We start from the raw sequence: 19,445 nt of genomic DNA on the forward strand, positions 1-19,445 counted from the left end.
TTTCTGTACACATTTCATGGAGTAGAGATGATTGTAAACAAAACCACAAATAAAGGCCTGTGCTCATCAAAGTAAGGGTGAGAATTATTTCTGACACATTTGCCAATGTGTTTCATTCTATAACAAGTAACAAATTCAGAAAGTACCTATAAAGCTTGATATCAGCTGCATTATTATTTTGTCATTAGTCTCAGGATGACTGTCAACTACTGACCGATTGGGTCTTCATTACTCCCTTTACTATTTCCCAAATATATTTTTGAGTAACAATCCCACACAGTTCAATTTCAAACTAGTGGGAGGGTATCTTTTCTTTAACCAATACTGAGAGCTGTTGGTATAATTTCAAAAATTAAAACGTGAAAAAATAACCACTGAGTTATTGGCAAATGAAAGCAACATGCAAAGATTTTATTGCCCATTTGGAAAATGGTTGCTTTTGAATTGTGCCAAATGTCTAAATTTGGCAGATGATTATGATCAAATTTTATTAAGCTCTGACCAGACTTTGATACATGTCCCAACTGAATTCCAGTTTATGAGTGAAAGATTCCTATTAAAAAGTCAAAGTGGCACAGTAAGGAGAAAGATAATTTTTCATGAAGTCTGTTAATGCTCTGCTCTGGAGAGTATTATGTCGAATTTTCCCAACTGAATACTTGTTGGACCTGTGGTCTTCAACAGAAAATGTTTCTCTCGTAACTCCTGTAATCACTTTGCTTTTTCTAAAATTTCTGAGAAAGGTAAGGCAAACTAAAACAAGAGGGCAGTAATGTAAGTTCTGAAGTTTTTTTATCTATTTTGGGGTCATCTTTCTCACAGATGAGAGTGGAATTTGTCTTTGAATACTTCATTTTGAGCACAGTGCTGAGGACTTGTGGTTTTATCCATCTTATTTTGTTTGTTTAGGGTTTTTTTTTGTTGATATTTGAAATTACATGATTATGCATACATTGCTATTAATTTAAGAGGGTATTTCTAGCAGTTAAGCTTGTAAATGCAAACTGTAAATGAACAAAGTGAAAAGTCAAATAGCATTCGAATTTCTAAAATCTTTCTCAAAACTCATATAGTTTTGTGAAGTACTGTTCATGAATCTTAACTTTTTGGTTGCCAAAACTACAATCAGCAGCAGCTGCATAAAACTTGGTAGCAATGGCTGCTAGAAGGTTGCCAGGAAAGTCATGTCCAGTGTTTAGCCACTTTCCATCCCAAAATGCAGTGATCCAGATGGGGTAAAGAGACAGAACAGATACCCCTGACCTAACAGCTCTGACTGTGTGAGCATCCCATGATCTGCTGAGTGTTACAGCAGCCAGGCTTGGATGGATATTCTCCCCCCAGATTGATGATAATAAATTGCTCATCTCTGAGCTTTGCTAGCTACAATGAAAGGCACAGGTAGTTTTCCTTTTTCAGATTTTTTTTTTTAATTCTTAAATGAAATTTCAAAGAATGGCTTTTGCACAGTGTGTTATTCTTCCCAAACCTACCATTCTGCAATCACCTCTTCAATAAGAGTTTGTCATACAGAAAAATTGCAGGATTAGGAAAAAATTAAGAGTTTTCAACTACACTGTTTTCTAACAGCAATATTTTTAGTTATGTCGAAGCAGAACTATTTGGAGTATTAATTGTAAGAATACAATTTCAGTGGAATTTGGTATTATGAAAAAAGTTTTTTATTAGAAGTTGTTTTATACTGCTGTAAATTTTCATGCCTACTTAATGGAAATAAGTCTAATGCAGGAAATACTAAACTTCTCAAATTGAGGTTGGATGCCTCCATAGAACAAATAAGGCATGAATAGATACAATGAATAGTAATGAATTGACAAATTTTATTCAGTCAAGAACTGGATGATGTAGTTGAACCAACTATTGATCTGTAAGTCTGATGTCTGTAGTAGGTAAATTAGTAGAAAATGTAACAGGAAGATTAGGGTGCATGTGGATAAGTATTATAGGTAAAGTAAGAGTTAAAGTGGCCCTTAAAAAGAGGTGTTTGCTTACAAAGCTAATGAAATTTGAGGGGATTACCAAGGCTGAAGATAGGGAGGGTCTGGTTATACAACTATTTGAATTTTGAAAAGTGTTTCAAGAAAATAAAAAGCCATGGGATAGGAGGGAATGTCCCTTGTCCCTCCATGACTGACAAAAAGGGCTCAGTAAAAATAACACATTATTGATTACTTCCTACAGTGACCAGCAGTTATCAGGGGAGATCTGCAGAGATCTCTTGAGGGCTCACTGCTGTTCAATAGAGACATTTGGTAATGGACACTGAGCAATGAAGTTTTTGGTGGTATTTTGTTATTCAGGATAAGAGAAACTTTCTGACAAGCAAGATTTAGTGGACAGTCAAAATAAATAGATGACACATAGGGATATAAAGGACATTGAGTAAGATCCTGGAATTAAGATAGGTATCTCCATGGAAACATTCTCAATTGTTAATTTTAATTTAGCTGTCAAGGAAAACAATGTTAAGCATTATTAGGAGAGGACTGAAATACATCTGGAACTTTGCACATCATCCAGAGTTCTTTGTAAATTCAAAAATATCTGCTTCTTCCTGCTTTAATACCATTTAGCTCTTGCCCCACCAAAACATAGTAAAGTGAGAATGATTCACAGAGGACTAAATATGGAGATCAAATGTATTTATGGTTTCAAAGGGAGAATGGATAAATCCACAAAGAAGAACAATTAACTTACATGTGAAAAATAAAAGTATTTTCGCTTACATACTATCAGGTTATCTGAATTTTATTTTTCTTTAGGGGGAGCACTTGGTGGAAAATTTAGCTCATAGAAGAGTTTTTAAAATAAAACATTTAAATTAGAAATTCAATGAAGTGAGTCTTAATGATGACGTAGTTCCAATAAATATCTAACATCGTTTGTCTCTTGTACTCTTTTAATTGCCTTGTTCTGTCAAAATATTACCAGGTAAATAAAATGGTGGGGGTTTTATATTTCAGATATGGGCTCAATTAAAACTGACTCTTGGGATACACATATTTGAATATGCCAAGTGAAATGTTTCCCATTGAAAAATAAAGTAAATATTTAAACAATATTTTTCAAATTAAATTATACAATATTTTTCACTTTCTGGATACAGAGACTCAGATGATGAGCCATAGTTGCAGATGTCTTCTTATAAGAAAATGAAGTCTGGTAAATTATATGATACATTAAAGAATACTGGGGAAAATAATACTTCTGGATTTTCTCTGTGATGATTTCTGTGTCTGAAATCACATCTCAAATGCTTAATAAATGTGTTAAATATTATTCAGTGTTGTAGAAGTGATTACTGGATACATATTTTTTTCTGCAGGAGAGTTGCCAGTGTGCTCTTACTTGAAAATGAACAATTCTTGCTGGCAATTCTGATGTGTAAAATTCTTTCACAGCATTAAAACATACATGGTTTCCATATATTTTGTTGTAAAAAGTTATTTTTCCCCTTCTGAAAAAATCTTAGTACTTGTAATTCCAAACCATGACTTGTGATCGACCCCCATAATAAAATAAAATAATTTATACATCATTAAAATTCATCCCATGAGACCTACCTTTTCTGCTAACAATTCTCTGATCTTGCTTGCCTGGAGACGAAATTTCATTAACTGTGACTCCAAAGTTAAACATCTTTCCTTCCAGTTTACAGTACCTTCTGTCTCTGAAAGTTCAGCCATATTTATGCTGGAAAAAGAAAGGGAAAAAAATCCCCATGTCAAATTCAGTCTGTATTTAATGTCTGACTTTATTTTAATATGCATACTAACCTATTTGATATAAATCTCAAGAATGCCCCCAGATTTTACACAAGTACAGTTTCATAAAACATGGTAAAAGTATGTTAGTTTTCTGAGGCCCTTATCATAATTATCAAGTTCTGAAATCTGTGTTGATAATATTTAAGTTTATTGTATTTTAATTTCTTCAGTTATCCTATGGCTGCAATTAGTTTTCCTTGATGAGCAGAGACACATCTCACATTTTAATCTTCAGTTACTGCACTTATCCTTTCTTATGCAGGAGAGTCTTGCAGGGAACTGAGCTTTTGCTTAGCAAATATTATATAGATGTAACTGCCTGTGAGTTAGTAGCACATTTGGTTTTATGCAAATTAAATGTTTGGCAGACCACTCTTTTAAAAGTCCTTTAAAATTTTGCTTAATCAAATTGCCTTTAAAATTCAATATCCTTAACAAGATGAAAGTTTCTGATTCCAAATGTGAAGGTGGGTGAGCAAATGGTCACTAATGGACCCCCCATGTGAAAAACAATCTTTTTGCATTAGCTGTTGCAGATCTCAGGACATCATGGTACAGGCATGTTTCTGTCTCAACTCTGTGCTTTTATCCACATTTAACTGCTCATGCCTTCTGGAAATTACCTCAGTGCCCTTCTGGACAAGCATTTCTGGAAAAATTATTCAGGATGAAAGCTGGCTCATCATGGTTTGAGTCTGAGAAGCCAAGAAAATCATCTGTGTGTAAGCAGAAGGACTGGGCTCTGTTGTATTCCAAGTATTTGTAGACAGTTTAATAAAGTAAGTGGATGGCTGAATGTAACCATTCAGTCCAAAATTCCCTTGCTAAGTAAAGGCCTGGCCTTTTCAGGGTTCTGGACACTTAGGTTTGGCTTTGAAAATAAAGCCTGAATAGCTCCTAAGTATCCAATTTATTTCAAAAATAATAAACATGTAAAAAAACCCATTCAGTGGAAGGCCACTGGAAGATCACAACAAAGAAAAAACTACAAGTCATGATGTTATATTGCATGTTTGTCACCTCAACAGTGGAACATGGGCGAGGAAAGGCAAGTAGCCACTGTTTTCAGTGTGATGAAGGAGGCTGATACAGGAAGATTAAGGCTAATACAGATCTCCACACTGCAAGTCCTGACACAGTTAGCATGGATGAGAAAGTGACTCCACAGAGAGCCCCCCTCCCCTGTCTATCCCAGGCCTCCAGAAGCCCAGCTTCAAGCACTTCCCTTCTTCCCTGCATTGGAAGAGGCAGCCCCACCTGAAATCCCTCAGCTGGAGACCAAACACCTATGAATTTATCTTCTCCGTTGTTTTTGACAACAGGAAGAAAAAAGAAAAAGCACTGCAAGACAGATCAAAGTCATGAGCTAGATTCCAAAAAGTCCTTCACTTTTCTTTGCTACAGTAAAATTTTCTGTTTCTCTTCTAAATTCCCATGTCTCACGTGACTCTCAAATTCATTTTAACTAAACAGGTAAAAAATCCTGGCTCAAAACCTTCTTTCCTTTCTCATACCCTAAATTCCTTGTTTCTTTCATTCCATACCTTAATTTAGAAGGAAAACTAGGAAAGAAAAACAGGTTTGTAACTTTTTGTCTCAATCACTGGTCTGAAGATAACTGCTCCATATTTTGCTCTTTCTTCCTTCAGTCCTGCAGGCTGGGATTCAAGCTGCTAAGCCAGAGGTTACAACTATCCTTTTTCAGCAGTCTCCCACTCAGGAATCCCCATGGAATCACTAGGATGTAAGTACATTATCAAAATAGTTTCCTAAGCTGATCCTACAACACCCACATTCTAAACACAAGCATTTCAACTGCAGTCCTCCTTGGTGACTGAGACACCTCTGGTGTTTTTTGCCATTCTCCTTTTAAGCTTAGCAGAAAAGTCCCTGGACTGTCAGGGAAGCAAGCTGCTCACTGTTGTCCTGTCCCTAATCCATGATCATCCCTGCTTGTTCAGAATCCCCCTGTTCAAGGGGGGAAGGTGGCACTGCCAAGCAGCAGCTTCTCCTATTTTGGAGGGGAGAAGTAGTTTCAGCTGCAGATTTATCTGAATTCTGGTCTCCTAAGTAATAAGGAGTGGCAACATGTTATTAGACTATTTAGGCTATTTTAGGTTTTTCATTTTTAACTAATTGCAGCTACATAAAACAGAAATGGACGAGGCCAACATCTGGTTAGCAGTGGGATATTTCAGTGTTTGTGGCAGTGAAAACACAAGCGGGTCAAGTAATGAAAGAAATTTTGCTTTTTGATAGGGTGCAATATTACAGGGTGGAGTTAAAAATGTTTGTCTTTCAACAGACAAAACATTTGAGTAGATGGATTTCTGGCAGTGAACAGTGTGTCCAGCCAAGCAGTTTCCCAATGTCCAAACTCATTAATATTCCACTGCATAAACATTATGGATAAAAAGATTGAAAATTACTCTTGTTATTACAGGTTCTTTGCTAGAGATTGTAATAATTTACTTTGTATTTTCCAGCAAGCCAATGGGTTCTGGAAATATTTACAGGCACATAACACACTGTTTACACTTGTAGAGTGAATGATCTTACTTAGAATCAATGACTTCCTGTTTCTCTCTGATTCCCCAAGGGAGGATAAAAATGAGTTCATCTTCTCTTGGCTTAATAGAGTACTCTGAATCAGCACTCAAACCTACACAGAGCCCGCCCCTTCTTCCTGCTCCAGTTCCCACCGCAAAGCCCTGCGTTTCCCCTGAGCCTTAAAAAGTTAAATCTTTTGAAAAGTAAACTAAAAAAGTGCACATTAAAGCCTTAAGTTCTAATTATGCCATCAAAAATTAATTGAGACAAGTTTGACAAGTCTGGAAAGATTAAATTTGTCTTTTCAATTTTTAAGTTTATAAACCTCTTTCCAGGCTTCAAGAAGTCAGAATGTCACATTCTCCCCAAAGGGATTGATATAATTTCCTTTTCTTTGCTGTCTGCTTGGAAATTATCAAAATACATTTCAGGGGGGAGGGAACAACGTTCTACCTTTTTGAAGTGTGTTTAAAAAAAATTACATATTCCTTATCACATTGTCAGTGTTTTCCTCTGTTTTTAACAAAATGCAGTGTTTAACTAAACGCTTCATATTCTCTCTGTATGTTCTGGATGTCCTTTCTCTGCTGGAGAAAGTTTGGAAAGTTCTTCTGTTTCAATAGTCGTGGGTTTGTGCAGTAGATAGTGGATTCCCTTCACCATCCTGAAACATTTACTGGCCTAAATGAATTTGGACCATACCTCTTGAATTTCAAGTCCATTTCTTCCATCTTTTCACCCAAACTCAGCAGTTACAAATATTTTTGGTGCCATAAAGATTGGACTGGAGAAGGGAAGTGATGAGACACAAAGTGGACCTGTGTAGGAATCAAGGAAGTCATTCTCAGGTTTGTTGCTGGCCAAGGCCCTTACTCACCTCCAAACACTGGTAACTTTATTTTCCATTTGACTCATTTTGCATAATTCTATGCTCAAACAAACTGTTGCCTGCGCTATTTAAAACTTCCTTCAAAATCTGATGTAGGAATGCTTTTTCTGCTGCTTCCTAGGTATTGATGAGGTTGTTCCCGTGAAGTGACGCAGTCAGTAGCGCAGACCCCCACAAACCCCGATTTCAGGGGCCAGGCTGCTCCCTCCCAGCTCATTGCTGCCTGCTCGGCTGCCCAGTGTCAAATGCGTGCAGCAAACAAGAACAAAGCACGCAAAATCATTTAATGTCCTTTTCCTCATGACAGCAATTTTTAAGTCGCAGTGTGACACCACACTACGTCCCAATTTAATTTCTTGAAATTCTGAAAGCTAGCCGTGTAGTAGGTATCTCAAAAGTATCATGATTTTGCACGTTTGTTTGGGAGTTGTATTCTCTCTCTTCTATATTCGGAGGACGGTAGGCATGCGGCAGCGGCACCGCCAACGGGACGAGAGGAGCCTGGACCTTACGGGACCTTACGGGACCTCAGGCACGCCAGTCCCCAGCCGCGGGGACACCGCCTGGGGACAGCCCGGAGTCCTGCCGTGACCCGACACCCCGCGGTGATGTGACCCAGCATCACCCTCCGCCACCCGCCGCCCGCCGGTGTCACCCGGGGGCCACTCGCCGGCTGTCCCGCCGCGCCCCGCCGCCGGGACCGACACCCCGCCGGGAAGGGCCGGGGGCCGGTCCGGGCGCGGCCCCGCTCGCGAAGGGAGGGAAGGGGGCAAGGAAAGGGAGGTCAGACCTGGCCGGCCGTGGCTCGCCGCGCCGGGCGCCGTCCGGGCTGTGGGCGCTGCCCGCGCCCCTCGGCGCCCGTCCCACCATCCCCGGGCGAGCGGCGCGGCCGCCTGAGCGACGGCCCGGGCGGCCACTGAGCAGCGGGGCCGCCCCCGGCGGGGGCCCGGGCGGGGCTTGCGCGGCTCTGCGGCCCCGGCAGCCGGCGGGAGGGGCGGCCCGGAGCCGGGGCCCTTCCCGGGCTGGCGCTGCCGCCGGGATGCGCTCCCGGGGCCGCCGCCGCCCCCGCGTGCTCCGGCCCCGACGGCGTCCCGGGGAGCGGGCGCCCGGACGGAGAGCGATGGAACCCGGCTGGAGGGCTTCGAGGACAAGGCTGGCGGAAGGGTCTTAGGAAGAGACGGCCTGCCCATACCCTTTTCCCATCGCCGTTTTTAAAGTTCCTTTGTGAATTAGGAATTTTTCCTCTTAGTTTCGGAGACGATGTTAGGAAGAAGCATTCTGCTTGCTCTGCAGTTCCTCGGCTCCAGCATTGGAGCTCGCTGTAATTGAAATTACACGTCTTGTGAAAGGTCATTTGTCATACCGGAGGGTTGGAACCGTGCGGTCCCCGGGACAGTGCTGGGGATATTACGGTCTAAATGAGTCTCGCTAAGCTGCCCTATCCGATAGGTATCAACCCACTTTGCATTTGAGTTCCAGCCGGGATAAAGCAGCAGGTGCATGTGCTGCTGAGTCGTGCTGGCAGCAGGCTCTTGTTTCCCTCCGGCTGAAAAGAGCTGAGAGTACATCTCGGGCAACCGGCCGTCTTTGTCTCTTCTAGAAGACTGACTGAAGTATTACAAAGTATCTGGAAGAAGTAATTAGTGTGTTGCCTGGCTCGTAGAGGAATCTTCCTCCTACACGTCCATTTGGACTCAGATTTAAGGATTCTATTTTGTTTGGATTATGATTTATGGAGGCAAAATATTTCACAGACTCTTCTGGTGCATAAACAAACCACACTGCACCATTCCTCTGGGGGTTATTTATAATGTAGGTGTGCAGAGTAAACTGCTTGTTCACATCTGTGAGTCATTTAAAGCGTAGTTTTTTCTTTTGGAAAAAAACAAAACAAAACAAACCCAGGTCTTAGAAGCTCAAATACTCCCCATCTGGTTATACACACAATTTCACTTTTTCCTATTCAGTTCAGTACAGGCTCCAATTTTCCACCCGTTTGCAGTGACCTTACAGTATCCAAACAACTTCACTGAAACAGTTTCATTTACTGGTACTTTCCTAAGTGCTTCACGCGTTTTTAAACACTGGTCACTGAAAAGAGTGTTAAAAACACGCTTGGTTTTTAGCAAGGAGTGCATTGTGTTCCACCCGATACCTCCTGCCTAGAGTGTTCCCTGCATTAAAAACACGAGGTGAAAAAAACCCTTTCTTTGGATTACAAGATTTAGCCAAAAGAATCAAAATCATCATCTGGTTCCTAAGGAGAGATATACAAAATGATTTAGCGATATACAAAATGATTGGCGTTCAATGAAAACTTTGTCCGTATCGTTTTCTCGAATAGCGACACGCTCGCTCTCTCGGGATACTCCCAAGCGTGCGCCAAGCCTTTGAATCCAGCGTGACAGAGCTGGGGGAGGCTGCGGGAATGACGTGCTCGGACCGCAAGAGGGAGAGCAAAGCCTGCTCGCTCAACGAGGGTTTCTTTCATTTTGTCTGGTGGATTGACATTTTCACTGCCCTCTAAGTAATAAAATGCTCTGCAGTGATGTGCTCTCTGGATACTGATGATACAGAAAGAGGCTTGAAAAAAATACTCTGGAAGAAGGAATAGGAATCTTCAGGATTTTCTCTAAGCTGCCCTTAGCTGTGATGTAGAGGTGGCTAGAATCTGTGTTCCATTACTGAAGGGAATGGAATTACAAATAGAACAACTGAGATGCATAGAACAAAATACAAAACCACAAAATACAACTTTATTTTGTAAATAGAAAGCAAGGGGAAAAACCATAAATCTTCCAGGCAAGGACACAGAAAACTATTGTACATGTAAGCACAGATTCAGGAAGAGAGTTCTTCCTCCTTACTGTTATTGCTGATGGAAGGTACATGCAAGCAGTAATAAATATGCACATATTCCTGAAAATATGTAGAGTAAGGCAAAAAACTGATACACAGTACATTGTAGAAAAAACTGCAAGGTATTTGCACTTTGGAGTGATTATTTGTTAGTTGGCTCCAGAAGCTGCAGAAGTTAGCTGCAGAAGTGAACCAAAGTCAGAACATTAAAAAAATTCTCTCTGTAATGTGAATTTTAAATATTAGCCTCTACATGGGCTGAGGAGGTTGCAGTTTTTTTAGTGTCTGAAATTGACTTAATGCAAGAAAGTAAGTTCTGAGTTCCTGGTTGTCTTGTTAAACAATAACTTCATTTATTTAAAAGTTTTATGAACATTGTATTGCAAAACATCTACTCTAGGGTGTGAAAGCTAATCCAAAGAATGCCACCAGCTTCATTCCAGAGACGATCAAGTTGTCATCAAATCTGCAACTAGAATGTAAAATTTTGGGTTTATGAGACTTTTCTGCGTATGTAGAACGTCATTCTGACATGCTGGACCAGGACCTTACCCTTCATGACAAAAGGAGCTTTTTCTGGTCTTTCCTCATATATATAAATATTGAAACCATTTAAGTTTAGGTATTTCAGGTTGGTATGTGTGTCTACAGTTGGACATTATGCCAGGAAACATCTTGTGATTCTAAAATCTTAGATCATACAGTGTCTTCTGTAAATTCATTTTTGTGTGGATTCTTTGAAAGGGTGACATATATATTTGAGACTTGCAATAGAGAAAAAGGTTCCCATTTTTTACACTAGTTGCAATTACAAAACTGTGATATAAATAAATTGATAATTTTCAGGCAACAGTCAAATTAATTTAAAAGTATCTTTCTTGACAGAAAACTTTTAAGGTATCATTTAAGTGGAGAGGAAGGGAGAAAGATTATTCCTGTTCAATTATTATTATTATTATGAGATTACTTAAAGTGCTGCTTTTTCAAGGCTCTGACTTGTCTTTCAGTGACAGAAAAGTGGCATTTTATCTAAATAACCTCTAGTATTTGTGCTTTGGTGCCTTTGGATGGAAGAATCTGGAGTTACTTCACTTACTTATGAAGACTTTTTTAATTTAGGAAAACTACAGTTTATGAGACGATCTATGGCTTCCCTTTAAAAGCTCAACCTCTTTTTAATTATCTGGCGCCACAGAGTGGCAAAATTCTATATTGCTCTAAATAATCAATTTCTGAGAGTTTTCAAATGATTATATAATCATGTCCATCTGAAAGAAACATAAAATATAAAATGTTTAACTTGCTGGCACCGGAATAGCTCAGGAGGGCTAGAATGTACAGCTTAAACTTTAAAGTTTCTGCGTGTGGGTTAGATTATTTCTTTTGAAGAGAATTTTCACTGGTGGGTGTTGTTTTGTCAAAACTGTAAAGTTTGTGAGCATAAACTGAGTGCTTAGGAAAAAAGCCTTCTGATGAATTGCAGAAATATGTTGAGATGTCCCTGTGAAAATGGCTGTACCTGGTCAGCCAGTCCACTTCATCACTCACTTGTGGTCCTCAGTCAGTGCCCAGGGAAGTGTCATTACTCCAGAGTCCTGTGCCAGTCACTAGAGGTTCAGGGACTTTGTGAGCCAGAAGTTTTGTCATTTGAAACTTTTCTTGGGTTTTTTTTGGGTTTTTGAGGTGGGTTTTTTTGTTGTTATTGGGGTTTTTTTGTTTTGCTTTGTTTTGTTTTGGTTTTGTTTTGGTTTTTTTGTTTTTGTTTTTGTTTTTTTTCTCTTGTGATTCAGTCCAGTTGCTTTTGAACAAACATAATTTTCAAGATCTAGAATATCCTAAGATTATGATCTCCATGGTTTAAATAATTCATTTGGTTTTAGATGTCACCTGCTTGTTTCATTTGATGCCCCTAAATTTTTGCAGAGACAATGAAAAATGTTCTTAGAAATTTCTGTTATATTCCATTTTCTCCTTCAGAGTAAAGTTACGGATTTACTTAAATGGTTTCACAGAGAGATGCCCCTCACTACCTTTGGCCATCCCTCATATCCCACCTCACACCTGTGGCAGTCCTACCACATTCTGCACACAGTGTTTGAGGTATAGGTGTATTTATGCAGTGACACAGTGATGCTCTCTTGCTTGATTTTTATTCTCTCCCTAGCAATTTCTAGTGCTTCAAGGCTTTTTTTGGTCTCTGGCAAGATTTGTGGCACACAGCAGAGCACAGCACAGCCACAGCATCAGTAATTCAAAGGTCTGTTGCTCCTTACCAGCAGATCAGATATTATGAAAATGGTGTGACTTACCTTTTTAAGGTTGTTAAGCCTCATAACCCCTGCCTGGTGAGCAGTGGTGTGTGAGCTAGTTCTGAGTAAGGTATTTTGAGTACTGGAAACTTGGTGCTCTTAGAGAACAGAGCAATTGACGTGTGTGGGTGTTGCATGTTATAATTTCATTCCTCTAGATGCCTCTTTGCTTTCATTGCACTAGGAAATGTGGATTCTTCGGGTGTTACCTGACAGCTCCCTGGCACTGATGTTTCTCCTAACTGGAAAAACTTGGGGAGAGCAAAGCTCTTTTGGAAAGGAGAAAGTTACTGGAAACAGTGTCACAGAAAATGAGCTAGCATACACAGAGCTGGAACTTTGGAAAGGTTTCCTGAAACTGGCCAGTCTGTAGAAAGAGGATCACAGTGAATGTAAAATATGTAGGCATCGAACTGGGCTGAAGGAGCTGGATTTTGCTTGCACTAAATGAGGATGAGGATAATTGTATGATTTGTCTGGAAGGTTAAATCTCTTAAGAGCATCCAGTCTCTCTTTGAGCTGAAGATAATCCATCATTTAGAGTAGGTCACTGGGACAGGTAGTGCCAAATCACTGTGTCAGTTTCCTTGAAATGGCTGAAGGCAAAGCAGGGAAAATTTGATGAACTCACAGTGAAAAACTCAAATTACTTTCTTTATGTGTTTGTATGTGTTTAAGCATTTTCTCAATTCCTTTGGCCATTACCACGTCAGAAGTCAGAAGGCACTATGAACCTTTGGTGCTAAAGAGGGATCCACAAATTTGTTGAAAGTCCTGAGCAGACCCTAATGGCCTCTGGCTGCTTTAGATTGTTAAGAAAATCACTGTTGGGTGAAAGTCAATTGGCAAGGGATGGGTTTTGTTATATTTTCCTTACTTAAACATTGCTGCTCTTAAATCTTTATGGAAGCATGACGGCTATGTTGAGCTGCCCTTTTACAGTAGTCACTTTTGCAATAACTATTTTCACACTGAGTGCAAAAGTTGTATCTTTGCTAGATGAAACTCTCAGACTTGGCAAAGGCTGTCCCCATTTGATACTCTATCATTTGCAAATTATGAACTCATTACATACAGAACACAGAAGTTGAAAACTTAAAAAAAAATTCTGGCTAAAAATCATAAAATTATAGAATGATTTGGGTAGGAAGGGACCTTAAAGGTCATCTTGTTCCACTCCCCTTGCCATGGGCAGGGATATCTTCCACTAGACCAGGTTGCTCAGAGCCCCATCCAACCTCTCCTTGAACACTTCCAGGGATGAGGCATCCACAGCTTCTCTGGGCAACCTGTTACAGTGCCTTTCCACCCTCACAGAGAAGAATTTATTCCTAACATCTAATCCAAACCTATTATCTTCTAGTTTGAATCCATTTCCCCTTGTCCTGTCACTACATGTTCTTGTAAATAGTCTACCTCCATCTTTCTTGTGGGCTCCCTTCAGATACTTGAAAATTTACTAATGTATAAATGCTTATATATTAAAAAAATAGCTGGATTTGGTTCATAATTTCACAATTTTAATAAATGTGGAAGCGGTGGCAAATTAGGGACTGTTGGAAAGGATCAAGAGTATGGTTATGAGGAAACAAATGGAGCACACTTTTCAAATTAAGTTTATTGGATTTTTGTGAAGCGTGTAGTCAAGCCTCTTTCTGCTCCTTGGATAAAGGGTTTGTGACTAGAGCAGCTTGATTTGCATTGGATGCAAAATAGCATTTTCTTCCTCTGGCTCTGAAATGTAGTTGGCTCTGGAGGGAGGCCAACCAGCCATGGTGTGCAGCAAGGGCACCTGACAGATTAGGCTCCAAAAGACACAGCGTCCATTTAGATTTGCTGAGGACATTCAGGAACTCAGGAGGGAGAGTAACTACACGGCAAAAAACACAAGCTAAGGTCATCATGAGATAAATCAAAGTAACCACCAATTTTTTCCAAAGTTGAGAATACATTTAAAATAAGGAAAGATAGTTGTGTCTTACAAAGTCCAGTGACTCAGGAGTGAGTCCAGAGAAGGGCAATGGAACTGGTGAAGGGTCTGGAGCACAGATCCTATGAGGAGCCGCTGAGGGAGACAAGGTTGTTTACCCAGGAGGAAAAGGAGACTCAGGGATGGCATTTACAGTCTGTCTCTACAACTGCCTGAAAGGAGGCTGTAGCCAGGCGGGTGTCGGCCCCTTCTCCCAGACAACTAAAGACAGGACAAGAGGAAACAGCCTTTAGCAGTACCGGGAGGTTTAGGTTGGACATTAGAAAAAATTTCTTCACAGAAAGGGAGATTAGACATTGCGATGAGCTGCTCAGGGAGGTGGTGGATTCGCCATCCCTGGAGGTGTTTAAGGAGAGACTGGACGCAGCACTCGGTACCGTGGGTCTGTTTACATGGTGGCGTTCGGTCACGGGCTGGACGCGATGACCGCAGAGGGATTTTCCAACCCCATCGATTCTGTGACTCGGTGGCTCACCCAGGTTCATCTTTGAGCTAGGACAAGCATTTACCACGGAAAGGCGGCAGTCGCTGCGGCCCCGGCGCTCAGCAGCGCGGGCAGTCACGACTCCCCGGCCGCTCTGAGCCCTGCCGGCATGAGGCGGCGCCAGCGCCGCTGCGGGGCCGGGCCGGCCCGGGGGCGGGGCGCGCCGCGGTTGGCGGCGGCCGGCACGTGGTGGGGCGGGGAGCGGGCACCGGGAAGGGACGCGGCGCCGCAGGTGAGGGTCTGCTGGGGTAAGGGGCGGGCGGCGTTCCCTCCGTGCTTCCCCTGCCTGTTGCTGCGGCGCTCTGTTTGCGGCCGCTTTCGCAGGCGGGCGCCGCCGCGCTCCGGGCCAGCGCTGCCGCCGGGGCGAGGGAGGCCCCGGGCGGGTGCCGGAGGCTGCGTGGCCTGGCCCGGCCCGGGGTCCATTCGAGCGCTCGGTGCCGCCGTGGGCGCGGGGTTGTTCGGGCGGGGAGGGCACGGAGCAGTCGCGGGCAGCGGGGCCCGGCGGCCACCACTTCTGAGGCCGGGCGGGCCGGCTCCGGTCTGCTCTGAGCGCCCGGAGGCGCGGGGGGGCGGCCGCATGAGGCCCGCAGGTGGGGCGGGATAGGGGGTCTGGAGAGCTTCCCAGAGCTCAGCAGTGTGTGCAGAGGAGGCGCAGGCAAGGCGCGGCCCGGGTCCATTCCGTGGTGCCCGGTGGCAGGGCAGGGGGCCATGGGTACAGACTGAAACACGGCGGGTCTCTGAGACCATCGGAAGCGCTAGGTGTGGAGTGAAGGTGGCCGAGCACTGGCACAGGTGGGCCAGAGATGCTCCCGTGGAGTCTCTGTCCTTGGAAACATTCGAAAGATACCTGGACATGGGCCTGGGTAGCTGGCTCCTGGTGGCACAGCTTTAGCAGGAGGTTGGTTCAGATGAGCTCCAGAGGCCCCTTCCGACCTCCGCTGTTCCATGATAAGGTGCTTTCACCTCAGTGACACTGTACTACATGCTAAATCACCACTGCTATTCAAAAGAGAGCTTGCTGTTTGTAACATCCATAATAGCAGGGCTGTTTGGTTTGCTGCACAGTTCTTATTTGACCTTAATACAAGCTGAATGAGTTCTGAACAGCAAAACTGAGCAAGGGAGGTTTTGGGGCATTAATTCCTCACTTCTCTATGATGTTTCCAAACGGTGATCCAGGGTCATGCTGCAGACTATGTAACAAGTGAATAAAAACTCAGGCAGTGTGTCATGCGTACAGCAATTGCCCTTTTCTACTGCTTCCCTTTTGCATGGTGAAGTTTGGGTGAATTTTGGATGACATGCTGGATATAGCAGAAGTTGTTAAAATCAAAGAGAGCTATTTCCTTGAGAAAAATTGCACAGATAATGCAACAGACATTTCAAGACAGGAGGACAGTGAAAAGACCATTATTGTAGGAAATGTTTGTAATTATATTTTTAAAACCATGTGACCTGTTGTTTGGATTTTTTGTTTTGTTTATTATTTGTTTTTTAAGCAGGCATTTCTTAATCAGCTAAAATGGTTTTAAAGAAGAAGAAGGAAATTCAGGTGGATGCATTCTTTCTTGATCATCATCAGCTTGAAAAACTTCAGAGTAAGTAGGGTGGTTTTTTTTTTCTGAAGTAAAGTATTTCTCTTGCCTTTGAGTAGTTACTGAAATGGATCTTTTTTTTTGCTTGTTATGTTTTATTTCTAGTGGTTTTGTTTTGTGAGTTTTAGGTGTGTTTGCTCTGCTGTGGTTTGTTTTTATTGTGTAATGATAATGCCTTCTTACCTTGGCAGAGTCAAAAAAATCCTTTAGAGCATTGTGGCTTTTATTTGAGAGCTCTTTATTTTATCTGTGTTGTGATGGTAGTAGAAGGTCCTATTTGTAATCCTACTTGCAGGCCTGTAATTCAGTGATATCTGATGTGTTACCCTTAATATATGGGATAACACTGAATTTCCGAGAGTCACAGAATGATTGAGGTTGGAAGGGTTCTCTGGAGGTCACTTTTCCAGTCTTTGTGTGTTCTGTAGTTAATTTGTTTTAGAGCTGCTGTTCAAATGGTGTTTTCTTTTGTGGGGATTTTTTTTTGTTGTTTGATAAGGGAAGCTTCCAGTGATATTTACTGTAAAAAAACCTGAAAATGAAGTAATACAAGGTTTATATACTGAAGTTACTATGAGGGAGCGCTGGTGAGGTCACACCTGGATTGCTGATCCAGTTCTTGGCTCCCCAGTACAAGAGTAATATGGACATATTGTAGAGACTCTGGCTAAGGGCTAAGATGATAAAGGTCCTGGAGCATCTCTCCTATGAGTGAAGGCTGAGAGAGCTGGGATTCTTTGGCCCTGTAAGGAGAAGGCTCAGGGGGATCTTAGCAATAGGTAAAAAATACCTGAAGGGAGGACATATGGGAGGCAGAGCCAGCATTTCTTCTGTGCTGAATAGTGATAGGACAGGAAGGCATGGGCACAAACTGAAACACTAAAGATTCTCTCTAAATATCAATTTTAATGTGAAGGGAAACACTTTTTAATGTGGGGGTGATTGAGGATGGGCATGGCTTCAGTAGGGAAGTTGGGGAGTCTCCAGCCTTGGAGGAATTCCAAAGCCACCTGGCTATGGTCCTGGGCAGCCAGCTCCAGGTGAACATATTTGAGCAGTGGGTTTGAAGTAGATCACCCCCAGAGGTGCCTTACTATTGTGTTCCAGTGAAGCTGATATTTTACATTTGTTAGGAAAAAAAAAAGTGGTAAGGTGTTGTTAGGTGACTTAAGGGTTTGTGTCACCAGTGGGTTTACTGGAACTGGGAAAAACCCTAAGAATCAAGCAGTCATTTCTTCTTATTATGAATTGTGTTACTTAGACTGCTTATTGTAATTACTTTTAATAAAGATCCTCTTCTTCCAAATGTAGGGTTTTCAAAGGCTGAAGAGCAAAATCTGGCATCTCTTCTTGTGCACTGTGCAGAGCTGAGAAATGGCATCCAGCAGATCCAGTGTATTAAACAGGTAGAGTTTCACTGTTGTTAGTGTGGCTTTTGGTAACTGAGAGTGTGTCTTGTGCACTGTTAATGGCAAATACAGCTCTAAAATAAACTTCTCATGTTTTCTATGTTCCTGGAAACACAGGAAAAGCAGTTGCACATGCATCAGGTAGAAATGTAGTTCTAGTACTTAATTAGCAGGGGCCACAGTTACTGAAAATAGTGCAAGGCAACTGACTTACTATTTTGTATGGATTTTTTAGTTTTTAGAGGTGTTCTTGGAACATTATTTGAACTTGAAACTCAAGGGGAAATGGTAAAGAGGGAGGCAGTTTTGCACCATATGCTTGGATGAGAGGGAAATCTGCCACTGTTAAAAATTATATATCCAGAGTTTTTTTGTTCATCATGTGTTCTTTTGATTATAGATTATGCCATTGGTGAAGCAGCTGGATCAGAACTCCGCAGGTGATCCCATGGTTAAAGCTTGTTTGGATGTTTTGGGAGAGATGTATTTTTCACTGGGTGCAAAGAATCCTTTGAAGAAAGTATTAGCAAGGTAAAAGATTGAGTAGTTAGCCTTTGTTGTTTTTTTTTGAATGTTTTCCTTATCTCTAAGTCTGTAAGTCCTTATCTCTAAGTCATTCACTATAAATTGCTGTAACTTAATTACTGAAAATTTCCAGTACTTAATATGTGAATATGTACTGTTTTTCTTTCTAAGGTAAAAATCTTAATTATAAGTAACATACCATTGGATAAATAACTTCAAAGCAAAGCCTTGTTTTGGCCTATTTAATTATTGGAAAGACAACATAGTGTGTAATTAGCAGTTTGAACTTTAAAATCCAATGTTAGAATAGAAATATAAAACACAAAATCTCAGCTTTGTCAACAGAAGACAGTTCTGAGGAATCCTAACTAAATTGTGGTTTCTTGTGCCTATTTTTATTGCAATTCTTTTTTTTTTTTTTTATTGCACAATTATTGCTGTATTTCTTGATTGAATTTTTTTATAGCCTCAGCATTTTTTAAGATCTGGTGCTGAGCTGCCTTCCTTTCTTTGTCTGAAAACATTCACTGTCCCACTGACATGCAGGGCTTCCATCCTGGATTTGGTTGCAGCCACCCCAAAGCCGTGCACCCCTCTGACAGGTTTTCTAGCTGCAAACTGAGAATGTGCATATTAATTTTGAAACAGATGATGTTTTCATGCAGGAAGAAACATCTGTGTATTGGAATTCTAGCTGACATGGATTTTGGTGCAGTGGATGTTATAACTCCTAAGGAAAACCATACCAAATGTGCTGTTTCTTCATGTTGCAGTTCACTGAATGGTCTTCCTGGACATTTGATGGTGCCAGCTGTGCAAAGCTTTGTGTGCTGCCTTCAAGAAGAACTGAAAACCACAGATGTGTATTTGTACAGAAAAGTGCTGGATAACCTTGCTTCCTGTATGGAGGACTTCAGTTTAGGTACCGTGACATTGAATGTTCTTCTGGTTAAACTTGCTCAGCACTGGTGCCACACCTGATAGTGATGTTTGCAGTTATGTAAAATAGATAGTGCTGGCTAGTACTCAGTACTTAAAATATATTTT

General features: G+C 41.5%; 2 protein-coding genes across 2 annotated transcripts in view; one reads left to right on the plus strand and one right to left on the minus strand.

The window, feature by feature from the left end:
* Window positions 1–8,154, minus strand: part of PLEKHH2 (pleckstrin homology, MyTH4 and FERM domain containing H2) — a 52,405-nt gene extending 44,251 nt beyond the window's left edge. Inside the window, exons 1-3 of the mRNA XM_084203181.1 lie at window positions 8,018–8,154; window positions 7,041–7,156; window positions 3,585–3,714 (exon numbers count right to left, since the gene is read on the minus strand). Coding sequence (XP_084059307.1) covers window positions 3,585–3,714; window positions 7,041–7,069 — 159 coding nt within the window. The 5' untranslated portion in view covers window positions 7,070–7,156; window positions 8,018–8,154. The remainder of the gene's footprint in view (window positions 1–3,584; window positions 3,715–7,040; window positions 7,157–8,017) is intronic.
* A 6,911-nt stretch (window positions 8,155–15,065) lies between these two features.
* The window catches only part of THADA (THADA armadillo repeat containing), a 151,231-nt gene continuing 146,851 nt past the window's right edge, over window positions 15,066–19,445 (plus strand). The window contains exons 1-5 of the mRNA XM_084203263.1: window positions 15,066–15,101; window positions 16,372–16,467; window positions 17,776–17,870; window positions 18,274–18,404; window positions 19,172–19,320. Of these exons, the coding sequence (XP_084059389.1) occupies window positions 16,392–16,467; window positions 17,776–17,870; window positions 18,274–18,404; window positions 19,172–19,320 (451 nt within the window). The 5' untranslated portion in view covers window positions 15,066–15,101; window positions 16,372–16,391. The remainder of the gene's footprint in view (window positions 15,102–16,371; window positions 16,468–17,775; window positions 17,871–18,273; window positions 18,405–19,171; window positions 19,321–19,445) is intronic.

Source organism: Fringilla coelebs, assembly GCF_963513975.1.
Source record: "Fringilla coelebs genome assembly, chromosome: 3".
Classification (NCBI taxonomy): Eukaryota; Metazoa; Chordata; class Aves; order Passeriformes; family Fringillidae; genus Fringilla; species Fringilla coelebs.